Here is a 16,550-nt window from a genome sequence, read left to right on the forward strand (position 1 = left end):
TTGTGTTGGGTCTTTCCCCATCTTAGGTATTACCGTGATGTGTGCTCTCAATGAATCTGCATTGGGAGTTGAGCCCTCTGAAGCCCTAGAATTAAAGGCTGACAGGAGGTGTGGGGATATAATCTCCTTAAGTTTTTTTGTAGTATACGAGGGGGAGTCCATCAGGCCCAGGTGCCTTTCCCGATTTGGATGACCCTATTGCGTCCACCAGCTCTTGATTTGAAATTGGAGTTTCCAATGCGGCTATCTCGGAGTCTGTCAACTGCGGCATTTTTGCTTCTCTGATGTACTCTGAAATTTTACTTTTAATAGATGATTTTGACAAAGTGGGGTCATGTGTCTCTAAATTATATAAGGATGCATAGAATTTTTGGAACGTCTCCGCAATTTCTGCCGAAGAATGTAATATTGATCCCTGAGGGTGTGTAGGGGAAATTTTTGATATAAAGGTTGTCGCCTGTTGTTGTCTGAGTGCTCTCGCTAATGTCTTGCTACACTTGTTCCGGTATTCATAAAAATGTCTACGGCATCTATTAAGGACCCCTTTTGCCTTGCTGTTAAGTAGTTTCCGTAGCTCGTCCCGGACTTTGAATAAGGTTCCCCCCACCTCCGCCGAGGGCATCTGCTTATGTTGTGTCTCCAGATCTCTCAGCTGTGTTAGCAGTCTGTTGACCTCTAGTTCCCTTTCCCTCTTTCTTCTTGCCCCTTGCTGTATGAGAACCCCTCGAATAACACATTTGTGGGCCTCCCAGACCGTCGTTGGTGATGTATCCCCACCCGCGTTTAACATAAAGTATTCAGTCAGGGAGTTCTGTACTGACTGAAGGCTTTCAGGGTCCTCCAGTAGGGAAGTGTTCAGTCTCCATTGCCACTGCTGTGGAAACGGAGACTGTAGCACCATAGACACAGTGCAAAGTGCATGGTCAGAGAATGTTATGCTATCTATCTGGGCTTTGGAGATCCTTTCGAGGTCTTTATGTTTTACAAAAAAGTAGTCCAATCTGGAGTATACACCATGTGCATTTGAATAGAAAGAGTAATCCCTGTCAGTCGGGTGCAACAATCTCCATGTGTCCACGAGCTGCTGCTCATGTAATAAGTACCGCAGCCTGCGGAGGGCTGATGTAGGATGTGCAGAGGCCCCCGAGGAGGTGTCCTGAGCTGGGTTTAGAGCGATATTGAAATCCCCCCCATAATGAGTGTCCCCTCCACGAAATCCTCCATAGTTTCAACAAATCCGTCCAGCGTATCAATTTGCCCCACATTGGGGAGGTATATAGAAGCTAATGTGTAAATATGCGTAGCGATCCTGCCCTTCACCAACAATAGCCGTCCCCTGTCATCACTGCGAGAGTCCATGAATTCCCAAGGGATGGAGCGCGAGACAAGAATACTAGTACCTCGAGACTTCGGGTCTGGCGAGAAGCTATGATACGCCTCAGGGAACCAGCGTGATGTCAATTTAAACGGTTTATGTTTGCACAGATGCGTTTCTTGCAAGAAAGCAATTTGGACCCCCATTTTTTTTAACGTATTTGCCAGGATAGACCTCTTACCCGGGCTATGTAAACCTTTCACATTCAATGTCCCACATTTCCCCTCCGAGTTCCCTGGGTTATGCATGTTGGGTCAGGAACAGTGTTGAACCCCCTACAAAACACTGACCGGATACGGGAAAGTGGGGTAAGGATCGGGTGGGGGGGGGGGAATCAAGAATCAGGTAGAAAAAAGAACTAGCAGCAGAGAAGAAAGAGCAGAGAGAGAGAAAAAAAAAAAAAAAAGCAATAAGTATTAGCAGAGAGAAAATATGAACAGTAACAGCTGGCCTAAAGGAATGGCCAGTAAGTTTCACACAATAAAACTATGCAGTCTCTGAAGAACTTAGAGACCTGGTGCTCTCCAGATGGGAGAACCACCCTTGGGGTGCGTGGAAGACCAAGGGCAAAAGCTAAACAAGCTCGAGGCAGAAATGACAATATTATAGTGAACTGAAAACCCACGTCTCACCCCCCCGTTACACGACAGGGCAGTGAGAGGCACATTTCTTAGAAGAACAACACGTTTATCAGACTATCCATCAACATTATCAATTGAAGGGTCCATGTGAGACCCCCTTAGGGGGAGAGAGAGACAAAGAGAGGGGGTGTGAAAGGGAGAGCGAATGAGATAGAAAAGGGGAGAAAAAGATGAAGAGAGAGAGTGGAGGAAGAGAGAAAAAGGGGCGAAAGAGAAACGACGGAGCAGAGAGAGAGAGAAGAAAGAGAGAAAGGGACGAGAGAGAAAAGGAGGAGGAAGAGAGGAGAAAGAGAGGGAAGAGAGAGAGAGAGAAGAGGGAGAGAAAAAGAGAGAAAAGGGAGGAACACAAACGGATAAGAGAGCATAGAGGGGGAATAATAATCTCTCCACCTCTCTCCCTGCCACCCAAGAAAAGAGAGACAAATACATTTCAAGTAGCAATTAACCCAATATTTAAGTTCGCGTCCGGCCTATAAGGGGCCATCCTCCCACATCTCCCGCTCCCCCCACCACAAGATAGAAAACCGCAATCAGACCCAAGTCTTCAATCTGGCTCCTCCTGGGAAGATTCTCCGGCCGGCTTGGGATCCCTGGAACTCTTCTGAGGTCTTGCACGGCGGCGTCCACGTTCTCTTCTTCTTTGGGGTAACCCGGCGGGTCTGTCCATATGTAGCCAGTTAGGGATCTCCACTGCCGGTGTATCAAGAAATTGGAAGAGACCCTCCACCTCCTCCGGCCGCTTCAGCAGATATTGGTCTCCATTATGGCGTACTATTAGGTGAAATGGATGTCCCCATCTGTAAGATGCTCCTTTCTCTTTAATTTTTTGTACAATAGGGAGGAGCTGACGCCTCATATACAGGGTTCTGGCTGATATGTCAGGAAAAAGCTTGATTTCAGACCCTTTGTAAGAGACGGTTCCATGGACCCATGCCTTCCTCAGTATGGCTTCTTTATCCGTGTAGTAATGCAGTCTGCACAGAACATTTCTCGGCTGTGCTGTGTCACCCGGCCCCTGGCGGAACACTCTGTGGACTCTGTCGATCACATAAGTGGAGTCCTCTGCAGCTCCCATCACTTTGTTGAAAATTAAAGTTACAGACTTAAGGAGGGCAGCTGCTGCTATCTCTTCTGGGATGCCTTTTAAACGAATATTATTTCGCCTCCCCCTGTTTTCTTGATCATCTAACAGGATGGCGACATTTTGCAGGTGTGTACTGGCTTTGGATAGAGTTTGCTCCAGTGTGTTAACTCTTTCAAATAGTGTAAACACATCATTCTCCACTGCAGTGGTGCGTGTATCCAGAGCATCAATGTCCCCTTTCACAATGGACAGAGCCCTCTCATGTGCCGCCTCCATTTTAGTAACTAGATTGTCCAGGTCATGTTTGGTGGGGAGAGCAGCCAGCAGCTGCAGGATGCGCTCTGTATCCACAGTAGAGCTTCCTGGGTTAACTCCTTGTGTGATCTGACCTCCATTTTGGTTCCCCTGACTGTGTGGGGATTGACTGCTTTGGGAGCCTGACAACTCCTGACATGCCTGGGAGGCCCTGCATTCATTACCCCCATGCATATCTCCATCAGTGCCCAGACTCCTGCTCTCTTCACCAGCCTGGCTCATCAAGCTCTGCTGTGGGGCCTGAACTCCACCGCCCCCCTCCTTCTGAGTATTCTGTGCAGCAGCCTCACCTCCTGTATACCCCTGCACCACTGGTCTCTGTGACGAAAGCAGAGATCTCGGTCCCAGCTGATCTCTGATGGTACCGCCCTGTACCTGCACGCTATGCATCGCCACCGCCACTTCTGTCCCGCTGCCACCACTGACGGCTGCTGTTGCTGCAGGCCCCTGCCTCATGGATGCAGGTGCCATTACTGGAGCAGGCCTGGAGACCGGAGAGAGCTTCCCCCCTTTGAACAGACGATCCACTGCTGCGCTGCTGCTTCTCAGGGCTGGTGGTCCGGTCTGTGGTGCTGTGCCTCTCTTCCCCGGTATGTTAGAGAGTGCCAGGTGGGTTTTGCTATGTTATTTGCCACCTCAGCCTGCAAGAGCTCCTACAGAGCACGTCTGCCTACCATCAAGCTCAAGCCACGCCCCCAGATTTTTATTTTTATTGTTTAAAAACTTTTATCTGAAGGTGTAATAAAGCACCATTTTAAAACAAACATGAAACTGTAAAACATAAAAATACTGCTATGAAACAACAAATAAAAAAAAAAATGCAAAACTAAACACTGCATTAATAGAACACCAATTGACATAACCATGACATAATACAAAACATATAAGACAAAAGTAAAAACACAAGTAAAAGGGAGGCGAAAGACCATGAGCCTTAAATAATGACATCACTAAAAAAAAACTAGGAGAATGTAAAAAAAAAAAAAAAAAAATGTGGTAGATCAGAGCAAAAAGTAGTGCCAAGGATAATACAAACTGGTAGATAATATCTAACATATAAAGGTATGTGTGTTTGTTTACTAAAGGAAAATAACTACATTTTGCATTACATGTGTAAAGTAAACATGCCTAAAAGAAAAAATAAATGTAAATTATGTCAATAGCTTATAACCCGAAAGGGGTACTATGTCAGGTACATGTGCCCATATAGGAGACATTGTAAAACGAATAATAGTAATCCTATAAAGGAAAAAATAAACAATAAAAATACTGACTCGTCTTCATGATGGAGACACTGCTGCCTCCTCACACTCCAATGTATGTTTCACACGAGCTTCCTCAGGGAGTAGCTCAGTACCACTGCAGACCAACAGAGTAATCCCTGAACAGCTGTTATTTCTCTATATGAGCATTTTGTATTCATTATAACTAGTAGGGAAATAAGACCCAGTGACCTGCTGCTAACCTACTTAATGACAATTTTCAGTTACCATTTTTTTTACCATATAGTGAAAAAGGTATTCAAAAGAATCCTGTCAGCAGCAAAAAAAAAAAGTTTACAAAACGCCATAGTGATAATCTGCTGGTAAATACAATTTTAACTGTGTGGCTTCTTAATTGGAAGTGCGGCTGCAGAGAAAAAAAATGGCATTACATTCTTCCTACAGATGCTCGCCAGTCATTGGAGCAGTGACAGAGCTGTGAGCACAGTGAACGCACTGAAATAATTTCCCCTTGGCCCTTTCTGACATCCTGCTGTGCAGCGTGTGTACAGAGCAGGATATCAATCAAAGGAGGAAGGCTTACAGTGCGCTCATGGTGCACGAGTGATCACAGCCTAGGGAGACCGCCGGATGACTGCAAGCAAGCGGCTGCAGGGAGAACATAACTTCATTTTCTCAGCAGATGCACTGCTAGTTACACTGATGAACAAGTGTAAAATGATATTTGACTGCTGATTCTATTATCCTTCAAGATAAGTGGCACTTTTTTCTTTTGCTGATAGTTTGCCTTTGTATTATACAGATGGGTTATTTAGAAGTAGAGCTTTACTAATTAAATATAATGTGCTCATAGTTCACTATAATTTCTTTATCGTTCCTATGGGAGACCCAGACCATGGGTGTTTAGCTTCTACCTCCGGAGGACACACAAAGTACTACACTTAAAAGTGTAGCTCCTCCCCCTGAGCTCATACACCCCCTGGTGAGCAGACCCAGCCAGTTTATCGCTTTGTGTTCAGGAGGCATACATCCACACATGCATTCTCATATGATTTTTTCCTTTTGTAACGAGATTGAAGAGTGGGGTCCACGTCTGGACCCCCGGCATGTCGCTTCTCACCCCACTGTGTCGGCGGTGTTGTAAGGTTGATTCTTAGGCTGGAGCCTTACATGCCGTGCTCCTTCACCATCCCTCCTGGGCTCTGGCTTGAAGTGGGAGCCAGCACGATCTCCATGCTTGGCAGGAGACCGGTCTCCATCCGCAGCCCTTCAGGACCCTGCTGGAACGGAGCGCTCATCCCCAGGGACCTGGCCCTGCGTCTCAGAAGCTAAGTACCTGAGACGTTTATATTTCGGGGTCCCTGTACTTTATTGTTGGGGGAGAGTGTGCTTATTATGTTTACTGACATTTCCGGCGGGTTCTCTAGCTGTCGCCTGAGAACCGCGCCGATGGTGCCTGCGCGTCGGCCGCGCTGCTCAAATTTAGGCCCCGGCTTCGCCGGAGGCCTAGTTTCTGTTTCTCTGCCCTCGCATGTCACTCATGCAGAGGGACAGGCTCGGCTCCTCCCGGCAGCCGTTCTGTACAGGGGAGGGACACTCCCCACTGCAGTGTGTGTCCTCTCCCCTGTAGGTCTCAATGGCCCTCCAGATCCCGCTCCTCAAGCAAGTCCCGCCCCCTCTCTTCGCTCCGGCGGCCATTTTTTCAGCGTTCTCTCTGCTATCAGTCATTGCAGCGCTGGTTTGCAGCATCCCTGCTGAGGTGCTGTGCTTGGGGGTCCGGGCTTTGGGATCTGGAGGGCACACAACACCGCTTCCAGCGGTCTGGTAAGCCACAACCGGTCTCCGGTTGTGGACCTCTGTATATACTCTCTGGGGGTCATTCTCTGGCAGAGCCCCCACTCCAGCAGCATGTCTCACGCGAAGAGCAAGGCCCCAAAGCTTTATGCTGTATGCGCTGCATGTAAGCTCCTGCTGCCTGAACCGAGCACCTTTGCACATTGTGATGCCTGCTCTAACTTGGTGGTGCCACAGCCTGGAGTCTCACCCCCAGTGGTCTCTCAGGCTGCTCCTGCTCCTGTGGCTGAACCCCCGGCTTGGGTAGAATCCTTTTCTAGGTTTATCTCCCAGTCCTTTGCTGAGTCCATGGGACTTCTGTCCAGGACTCTGATGAATATGCATCATCCCCCTTTACAGGGTGCCTCTGCTGCTAGGGGTCTCTCAGGACCGGAGCTCACAGAGGATTCATCATCAGGGCCCAGACCCCGTCCTCCTGAGAAGAGACGCAGGGTTCCCTCTCCCTCCTCCTCCCGTGGCTCTGATTCCAGAGCTGACTCGCAGGATGAGGAGGATGCCTTTACAGGGGGCTCGGAGGCTAACTCCATGTACCCCATTGATCTGTCCGAAAGTGACTCAGATCTTAGTGACTTGATTGCTTCTATTAATTCTGTACTGGATCTCAATCCGCCAGTATGAGAGGAGCAACCCTCTCTGGCAGAAAAGCACCAGTTTACCTTGCCTAAGAAAGCAAAGAGTGTGTTCTTTAACCACTCCAGTTTTCAGGCCGCTGTGACCAAACCCAGGGCCTGTCCTGACAAACGCTTCCCAAAGCGTGGTTCTGATGACCGTTTTCCCTTTCCACCTGAGGTGGTCAAGGAGTGGGCTCAGTCCCCAAAGGTAGACCCTCCGGTGTCTAGGCTCGCAGCCCGGACCGTTGTGTCGGTGGCTGATGGCACTTCCCTTAAGGATTCCACTGACCGCCAGATTGACCTTCTGGCCAAATCCGTGTATGAAGCGGCGGGGGCCGCGTTTTCTCCGACTTTTGCAGCAGTGTGGGCTCTCAAAGCCATCTCTGCTTCTCTAGAGGAGATGCATTCCCTCACCAGGGAATCTATGCCCGAAATGGATGCCTTAACTTCCCAAGCTTCGGCCTTTTCATCCTATGCCATGTCAGCCATGCTGGAGGCTTCTCACCGCACTGCGGTGGCTTCGGCTAATTCCCTCGCTATCTGCAGAATCTTGTGGCTTCGAGAGTGGAAGGCAGATGCTTCTTCAAAGAAGTACCTTGCTGGGCTCCCTTCTGCTGGGTCCCGGCTGTTCGGTGAACAGCTGGATGAAATTATTAAGGAAGCAACTGGCGGGAAGAGTACTTCCATGCCACAAACCAAAGCCAGGAAACCTGCCCAGGGTAGGAATCAGTCGAGGTTTCGCTCCTTTCGTTCCTCCAACTGGTCGTCCTCTAAGCCCTCTACCTCGTCCGCTAACTCAGCCAAGGACCAGAAATCCAACTGGCGCCCAAAAGCGCGTCCACAGAAGACCGCAGGAGCTGCTGCCACTAAGGCAGCCTCCTCGTGACTATCTGCCCGCTCCAGCAACGTCCTTAGTCGGTGGCAGGCTCTCCCACTTTGGCGACGCTTGGTTTCAACACGTCTCTGATCAGTGGGTGAGAGATATCATCTCCCACGGCTACAGGATAGAATTCTCTTCCAGTTTTTTCTCTCAACTCCTCCCTGCTCCAAGGCCGCCGCCTTCTCACAGGCCGTGGCAGCCTTGCAGGCCAATGGAGTAATTGTACCGGTTCCCGCTCGGGAACGGTTCAGAGGTTTCTACTCAAATCTCTTCCTAGTTCCCAAAAAGGACGGTACCTTCCGGCCCATCCTGGATCTCAAGCTTCTCAACAAGCATGTTCAGGTGCGGCACTTTCGCATGGAGTCTCTGAGATCAGTCATTGCCTCAATGACCCAAGGGGATTTCCTGGCGTCCATCGACATCAGAGATGCCTATCTGCATGTGCCAATTGCAGTTTCACACCAGCGTTGGCTACGTTTTGCAATCGGAGAAGATCATTTCCAATTTGTGGCTCTCCCCTTCGGGTTAGCCACAGCCCCTCGGGTATTCACCAAGGTCATGGCAGCAGTGATTGCGGTTCTGCACCTACAGGGGTTGGCAGTGATTCCTTACCTGGACGACCTTCTAGTCAAGGCTTCATCCAGCGCAGACTGTCAGTGGAGTGTCTCGCTCACTCTCGCCACTCTAGCCCAATTCGGGTGGCTGGTCAATCTGCACAAATCCACTCTGACTCCGACCCAGAGTCTCACGTACCTAGGGATGCAGTTCGAGACTTTGCCGGAACTTGTGAAGTTGCCCTTAGTCAAACAGCAGTCCCTCCAACTGGCGGTGCGCTCTCTCCTGAGGCCCCGCCGTTATACCCTCAGGCGTCTGATGCAGGTGCTGGGTCAAATGGTGGCGTAAATGGAGGCTGTTCCCTTTGCCCAGTTCCATCTGCGTCCCACAGCTGGACATTCTCCGCTGTTGGGACAAGCGGCCTTCCTCCTTACACAGGTTAGTGGCTCTGTCGCCACAAACCAGGAGCTCTCTTCAGTGGTGGCTTCGGCCCCTCTCCCTGTCCCAGGGGCGCTCCTTCCTGGCCCCGTCCTGGGTGATTCTCACCACGGATGCCAGTCTATCCGGCTGGGGAGCGGTATATCTCCACCACAGAGCGCAGGGCACTTGGACTCCGTCCGAGTCAGCCCTTCCAATCAATGTGCTGGAAACCAGAGCTGTGCTTCTAGCTCTCCTAGCCTTTCACCACCTGTTGGCGGGCAGGCACATTCACGTCCAGTCAGACAACGCGACAGCGGTTGCCTACATCAATCACCAAGGCGGGACACGCAGCTGCCTAGCAATGTTTGAGGTACAACGCATCCTTCAATGGGCGTAGGACTCCCAAGTTCACCATATCCGCAGTCCACATCCCAGGCGTGGAAAACTGGGAGGCAGATTATCTCAGCCGTCAAACCGTGGACGGTGGCGAGTGGTCCCTGCACCCGGCAGTGTTCCAGTCAATCTGCCGCAAATGGGGCACCCCGGACGTGGACCTAATGGCATCCCGTCACAACAACAAGGTTCCCGTTTACGTGGCTCGCTCCCACGACCCTCAGGCATTCGCCGCGGACGCACTGGTTCAGGACTGGTCCCAGTTTCGTGTGTCCTACGTGTTTCCCCCTCTAGCTCTCTTGCCCAGAGTTCTGCGCAAGATCAGAATGGAGGGCTGTCGAGTCATCCTCATTGCACCGGACTGGCCCAGGCGAGCTTGGTATCAAGACCTGCTCCATCTGTCCGTAGAGATGCCGTGGCATCTCCCGGACCGTCCAGACCTACTCTCACAAGGTCCGTTCTTCCGCCTGAATTCTGCGGCTCTCAAATTGACGGCGTGGCTCTTGAGTCCTGGCTCTTGACGGCTTCTGGTATTCCTCCTGAAGTCATCTCCCCTATGACTCGGGCCCGTAAGTCTTCCTCCGCTAAGATCTATCACAGGACTTGGAAATTTTCCTGTCCTGGTGTCGCTCTACTGACCATCCTCCTTGGCCATTCTCCTTGCCGACCCTTCTGTCTTTTCTACAGTCCGGTCTGCAGCTAGGACTGTCCCTCAACTCTCTCAAGGGACAAGTCTCAGCTCTGTCAGTACTGTTCCAGCGGCGTCTCGCTCGGCTGGCTCAGGTCCGCACCTTCATGCAGGGCGCGTCTCACATCATTCCGCCTTACCGGCGGCCCTTGGATCCCTAGGACTTTAATTTGGTTTTCACGGTTTTGCAGAAACCCCCCTTTGAGCCTCTTAGGGAGGTCTCTTTGCATCGTCTTTCTCAGAAGGTGGCTTTTCTGGTGGCCATAACTTCCCTTAGGAGAGTCTCTGATTTGGCCGCGCTCTCTTCGGAGTCACCTTTTTTAGTGTTTCATCAAGACAAGGTGGTTCTCCGTCCGACTCCGGACTTTCTTCCTAAGGTGGTCTCCCCTTTCCACCTTAACCAGGACATTACCCTACCTTCCTTTTGTCCGGCTCCTGTTCATCGCTTTGAAAAAGCGCTGCATACTCTGGATCTGGTGCGGGCGCTCCGGATATATGTGTCTCGCACCGCTTCTATTAGGCGGTGCACTTCTCTTTTTGTGCTAACCACAGGTCGGCGCAAGGGTCTCTCTGCTTCTAAGCCGACCTTAGCCCGTTGGATCAGATCGACCATTTCGGACGCCTACCAGAGTTCTCAGGTGCCTCCCCCGCCGGGGATCAAGGCACATTCGACCAGAGCTGTTGGTGCCTCTTGGGCTTTCAGGCACCAGGCTACGGCTCAACAAGTCTGTCAGGCTGCCACTTGGACTAGCCTGCATACCTTTTCGAAGCACTACCAAGTGCATGCTCATGCTTCGGCAGATGCGAGCTTGGGCAGACGCATCCTTCAGGCGGCTGTCGCCCATTTGTGAAGTTAGGTTTTGCCTACTTCTTACTTTGTTCGGTTTATTTCCCACCCAGGGACTGCTTTGGAACGTCCCATGGTCTGGGTCTCCCATAGGAACGATAAAGAAAAAGTGAATTTTGTTTACTTACCGTAAATTCTTTTTCTTATAGTTCCGTAATGGGAGACCCAGCACCCTCCCTGTTGCCTGTTGGCACTTTTCTAGTTCCGCGTGTTATCACCGGCTGTTGTCGTGGACAGAGTTTCCGGTTGTTCCGGCTATTGCTCTGTTCTACTTGTGGGTGGCTATTCTCCTTCAGCTTTTGCACTAAACTGGCTGGGTCTGCTCACCAGGGGGTGTATGAGCTCAGGGGGAGGAGCTACACTTTTAAGTGTAGTACTTTGTGTGTCCTCCAGAGGTAGAAGCTAAACACCCATGGTCTGGGTCTCCCAATACGGAACTATAAGAAAAAGAATTTACGGTAAGTAAACAAAATTCTCTTTGTGTGTGAAAGATTGTGATTTATTACTTTTGCTTAGAATAGAACACTACAGTATACTTTATCAGTTCCAGTTAGCTTGTGGAGCTGTCAATTTCTTTGTTTTCTTATAAATGTATATTTTGCTATCCTGCAAAACATTCTGTCTCCTCTGTTTCTTTCGAAGTTATGATACCTGGATTCCAGCAAGTGAAGTGGAAGCGCCGGTTGAGGATGCACCTACTGTAGAAAAGCCCCGCAAGGTACATCTTTACATATTGTGATATTGTGTCCTAGAATATTAATCTCTGCTTGTAGATGTAAACTGCAACGTATTCTGACCTGTTGAGCCCAGTCTTTCTACCAATCTGTAATTACGTTTTATAGGCTGGAGCGTTCCCCCCGCAGGCTCTTATGACGCATATTATAGTCTTTCCTAATCCCAGGAAGGACCCGGACCTCTGTAGCAGCTATCACCCGATTTCTCTGATGAATCTTGATATTAAAGTATATGCTAAATAATTGTGAGCCGTCTACGCCCTTGTATCTCAAGTCATACATATGGACCAGGTGGGGTTTGTCCCTGGTAGGGAGGCAAGGGAATATACCATTAGAATTGTTTACCTACAGGACGGGGCCAGGAGGAGAGTGACTCCCATGTGCATCCTGTCAATAGATGCTGAAAAAGTATTAGACAAGGTGTACTGGGAGTTCATGCGGCAGGTGCTCGGGGGGGTTGGGATTGCATGAAATTATGCTCTGAACAATATCAGCATTATATATGTGTCCATCGGCGCAGGTAAGAGTCAACGGCTCTTTGTCTGACTCGATACGTAAAGGTACAGGGCAGGGATGCCCATTATCCCCGTTGCTGTACTTTCTGACAATGGAATACATGGCGACTGCCACCAGAATGAACCCATCTATTAGTGGTATGAGGCAGGGAGCACAAACTGGTGTTGTTCACTGACCATATTCTTTTATATATAACAAACCTTGTTATTAGTCACCCAAATATAATGTCAGAATTGTGTAACTTTGGCCACCTGAGCAATTTCAAAACTAACTCCCGTAAGTCAGAGATGCTGAATGTGTCCCTCTCTCTGGACGAGGTGGCATGGCTTTGGTCCTACTTTCCATTCAGATGGCAGTCAGTATGTGTAAACTATTTGGGCATCAAACTGACAGCAGACCCAGGCCAGCTACACGATACCAATTTCACAAGTATTCTGAAGACAGTTGAGCCGAACTTGGCGCAATGGAATAGAGCGAAGCTTTCATGGTTTGGCAGGGTCAATACCATTAAAATGGATATCCTACCACGACTATTCTACTTCTTTCAGGCGTTACCTTTCAGGCGTTACTTTGTTCGGTTTATTTCCCACCCAGGGACTTCTTTGGAACGTCCCATGGTCTGGGTCTCCCATAGGAACGATAAAGAAAAAGAGAATTTTGTTTACTTACCGTAAATTCTTTTTCTTATAGTTCCGTAATGGGAGACCCAGCACCTTCCCTGTTGCCTGTTGGCACTTTTCTTGTTCCGCGTGTTATCACCGGCTGTTGTCGTGGACAGAGTTTCCGGTTGTTCCGGCTATTGCTCTGTTCTACATGTGGGTGGCTATTCTCCTTCAGCTTTTGCACTAAACTGGCTGGGTCTGCTCACCAGGGGGTGTATGAGCTCAGGGGGAGGAGCTACACTTTTAAGTGTAGTACTTTGTGTGTCCTCCAGAGGTAGAAGCTAAACACCCATGGTCTGGGTCTCCCATTACGGAACTATAAGAAAAAGAATTTACGGTAAGTAAACAAAATTCTCTTTTTGTGTGAAAGATTGTGATTTATTACTTTTGCTTAGAATAGAACACTACAGTATACTTTATCAGTTCCAGTTAGCTTGTGGAGCTGTCAATTTCTTTGTTTTCTTATAAATGTATATTTTGCTATCCTGCAAAACATTCTGTCTGCTCTGTTTCTTTCGAAGTTATGATACCTGTATTCCAGCAAGTGAAGTGGAAGCGCCGGTTGAGGATGCGTCTAAATCTTGCAGTCAAATAATTAAAAAAAAACGGAGTGTGGTCCTCCTCAATTTTGATACCAGCCAAGATAAAGCCACACGGCTGAGGGATGGTGTTCTCAGGATGGGGAGCCCCACGTTATGGGGAGCCTTCCAGCCTAAAAATATCAGCCAGCAGCCACCCAGAAATGCCGCATCCATTAGATGTGACAGTCCCGAGACTCTACTCTGCTCATCCCGAATTGCCCTGGTGTGGTGGAATTCGGGGTAATAAGGAGTTAATGGCAGCCCATAGCTGCCACTAAGTCCTAGCTTAGGGATTGCAGGTGTCTATGAGACACCCCCCATCTCTAAACTGTAGTGAAAGTAAATAAACACAAATAGCGAAAAAACCTTTATTTGAAATAAAAGACAAAAAAACAGTCTTTCACCACTTTATTAATCCTCAAACACCCTGCAGCGCCAGCGTAATCCACACGAGGTCCTATGACGCTGTCAGCTCTGCTACAGCGGAAGTTGACAGGAGCTGCTGTAGAACACCGCCGCTCACTGCGAGCTCCACGCAGCAACTGAAGTGAGTCGTGCTGTCAGCGGGGACGTTACTCAGGTTACCCGCAGCCACAGCTGGATTCTCGGTACAAACTGCTACAACGGGTCAGTTTTTTTACCGGATCCGTCGCATAAATTTTACTACAATCTGTGATGGATCCGTTGCATCAGGCACAAACCGAATGTGTGAAAGTAGCCTAAGTGGCATAGACATTACTGGGGTCAATGGGGGCATACACATTAGTGGGGTCAGTAAGTGGCATAGACATTACTGGGGTCAGTATGGCGCATACACACTACTGGGGCCTGTGGAGCATACATACTGACAGTGGTGGCCTGTGGAGCCTACATACTGGCCCTGGGGATGCAGAGTGTACAGGCTGGCAGCACTGTAGGACGCTCGGGGAACAGGCTGGCAGCACTACAGGACGCTGGGGGCACAGGCTGGCAGCACTACAGGACGCTGGGGGCACAGGCTGGCAGGATGCTGGGGGCACAGGCTGGCAGGATGCTGGGGGCACAGGCTGGCAGGATGCTGGGGGCACAGGCCGGCAGGACGCTGGGGGCACAGGCTGGCAGCTCTACAGGACACTGGGGGCACAGGCTGGCAGCTCTACAGGACACTGGGAGCACAGGCTGGCAGGACGCTGGGGGTACAGGCTGACAGGACGCTGGGGGGCGCAGGCTGGCAGCAGTACAGGATACTGGGAGCACAGGCTGGCAGGACGCTGGGGGGCACAGGCTGGCAGCAGTACAGGATACTGGGAGCACAGGCTGGCAGGACGCTGGGGGGCACAGGCTGGCAGGACGCTGGGGGGCACAGGCTGACAGGATGCTGGGGGGCACAGGCTGACAGCACTACATGACACTGGGAGCACAGGCTGGCAGGACGCTGGGGGCACAGGCTGGCAGCACTGCAGCAGCAGAGCTAAGGGTTCCTCTGGCTGCCTTCTCTGAGTCCCCTGTGTGTCTGCTTTTTCTATTGCAGGTGCAGGGGACCTGAGAAGACACAACTGCTGGACTCTCCCCTCCTGCAGGCACACTGCACTCTCCCTGCTGCTACTGGCTTACATTACCTCAGTTGCAGAAGAGACGTTTTTGAAGTGGCCGCTGTGGAGATGTTAAATGTCAGGATCCTGGGTAGAAGGGGCAGGCAGAGAGGGCGTGGCCAGCATCGGGAGAGCAGCAGGAGGGGACAAGGAAGGCATCAAGGAGTGTGTGTGTCCAGCATTGAATGCGGGTGTGGACGACAGAAAAAGGGGCGTGGTCAGCAGCATAGATGCCTTGGAAAGCATCCAGAGAGTGTGACTAACATCCAGAGGAGGCGTGACTGGCAGCAAGAGGTGGCATGGCCGGCAGAGTGCGGGGCTATGGCAGCAGCTTATCACTGCACTGCGGGATACAGAGCTCCCGGCTGTGAGAGCGGGGCTGAGGCATAAAATCATAGATCAGGCCACTCCTCCAACTCTGAGCTAAGACGGGCGGACCGGTCACAAACAGTAGGCGGCCCGTATCCGGCCCGCCCCTTGCCCAGGTCTGCTGCTGACCATACCATGTCGCTACTTTATAAGATGCTTTGGAAGGGCATGCCTGGAGCAAGCAGTGATAATCCTCCGTTCTTGACTAGATGGGAATGGGGATTAGGCAGAAGATTCTCTGCGGAGGAGTGTGCCAAAATATATCCAATTACTTATAAGTCCTCCCCTTGTGCGGTGTCACAGGAGAGGAATTACAAGGTACTGTCTAGATGGTATAGGTGCCTCGCGGCCATCGGCACCATGTTTCCTCTGGCCTTGGCTATATGTTGGAGATGCCTAAAGGAGAAGGGCATATATCTGCACGTGTGGTGGTCATGTCCGCCAATAAAAAATTTTTGGGATGGAGCCATTAATCTTGCCAACAAACTATCTTTATTTCCTGTGGCGTCGACACCGGAGCTGGCAATGCTATCCCTATGGGAGTTCTCTGTCTACAGGTACAAGAAGGGCTTACTTAGACATATATTGTCCTAGGCTAGGAGGCTGATCCCAAGGTACTGGAGACAGGAGAAGTCTCTGTCACTGAACTGGTGTTGGAAATTAACAACATATTCAGGATGGAAGATTTGATAGGCCAGACCTCTGGTAGGTCTGACAAGGTATTTGATACGTGGTTGCCCTGGATTATGTTCCGGGACTCCCCGGACATGGCTAAATGGCTGAACTCATAGGGGTCGGATAGCTTGACTCAGCTCATGTCAGTTGAACTCTTGCTCAGAAGGTCTTGTGTTGTCTTGGATTGGGGTGGTCAACCGGACGAGACTCTACTACATTCCCTTTTTTTTTCCCCCTCCCTTTACCTCTCTCTCTACACTTTCCTGTCCGTTTTTGTCTTTTTTTTTCTTTTTCTATTTGTCTAATAATGTGGTGTTTGTATAAAGCTCTACAAATTTAGCACGGAACTGTTTATGGGGAAGTCATCTAATATTTGGATATGGATATTCAGTGCGAGTAATAGAGACATCTGTTGACATTTTTGTATAATAAGGGGAGTATTGTTTCTCTCCTTCCTAATTGTTCATAAATGTCCATAAACGTTTCATGATTTGGAGATGACTTTTTTTCAAATGAATAAAATTTGATTTCCAAAAAATAACAAACTGCAATTTAT

The 16,550-nt window shown here is 49.8% G+C and overlaps 1 protein-coding gene across 6 annotated transcripts in view; it reads left to right on the forward strand.

Moving 5' to 3' along the window:
• Nucleotides 1–16,550, forward strand: part of SMARCC2 (SWI/SNF related BAF chromatin remodeling complex subunit C2) — a 254,922-nt gene that overhangs the window by 61,660 nt on the left and 176,712 nt on the right. For all 6 annotated transcript variants that reach the window (XM_075336975.1, XM_075336976.1, XM_075336974.1 and 3 more), the window contains one exon: nt 11,529–11,604. In XM_075336975.1, coding sequence (XP_075193090.1) covers nt 11,529–11,604 — 76 coding nt within the window. The remainder of the gene's footprint in view (nt 1–11,528; nt 11,605–16,550) is intronic.

This window comes from Anomaloglossus baeobatrachus, chromosome 2 (genome assembly GCF_048569485.1).
Source record: "Anomaloglossus baeobatrachus isolate aAnoBae1 chromosome 2, aAnoBae1.hap1, whole genome shotgun sequence".
NCBI lineage: Eukaryota > Metazoa > Chordata > Amphibia > Anura > Aromobatidae > Anomaloglossus > Anomaloglossus baeobatrachus.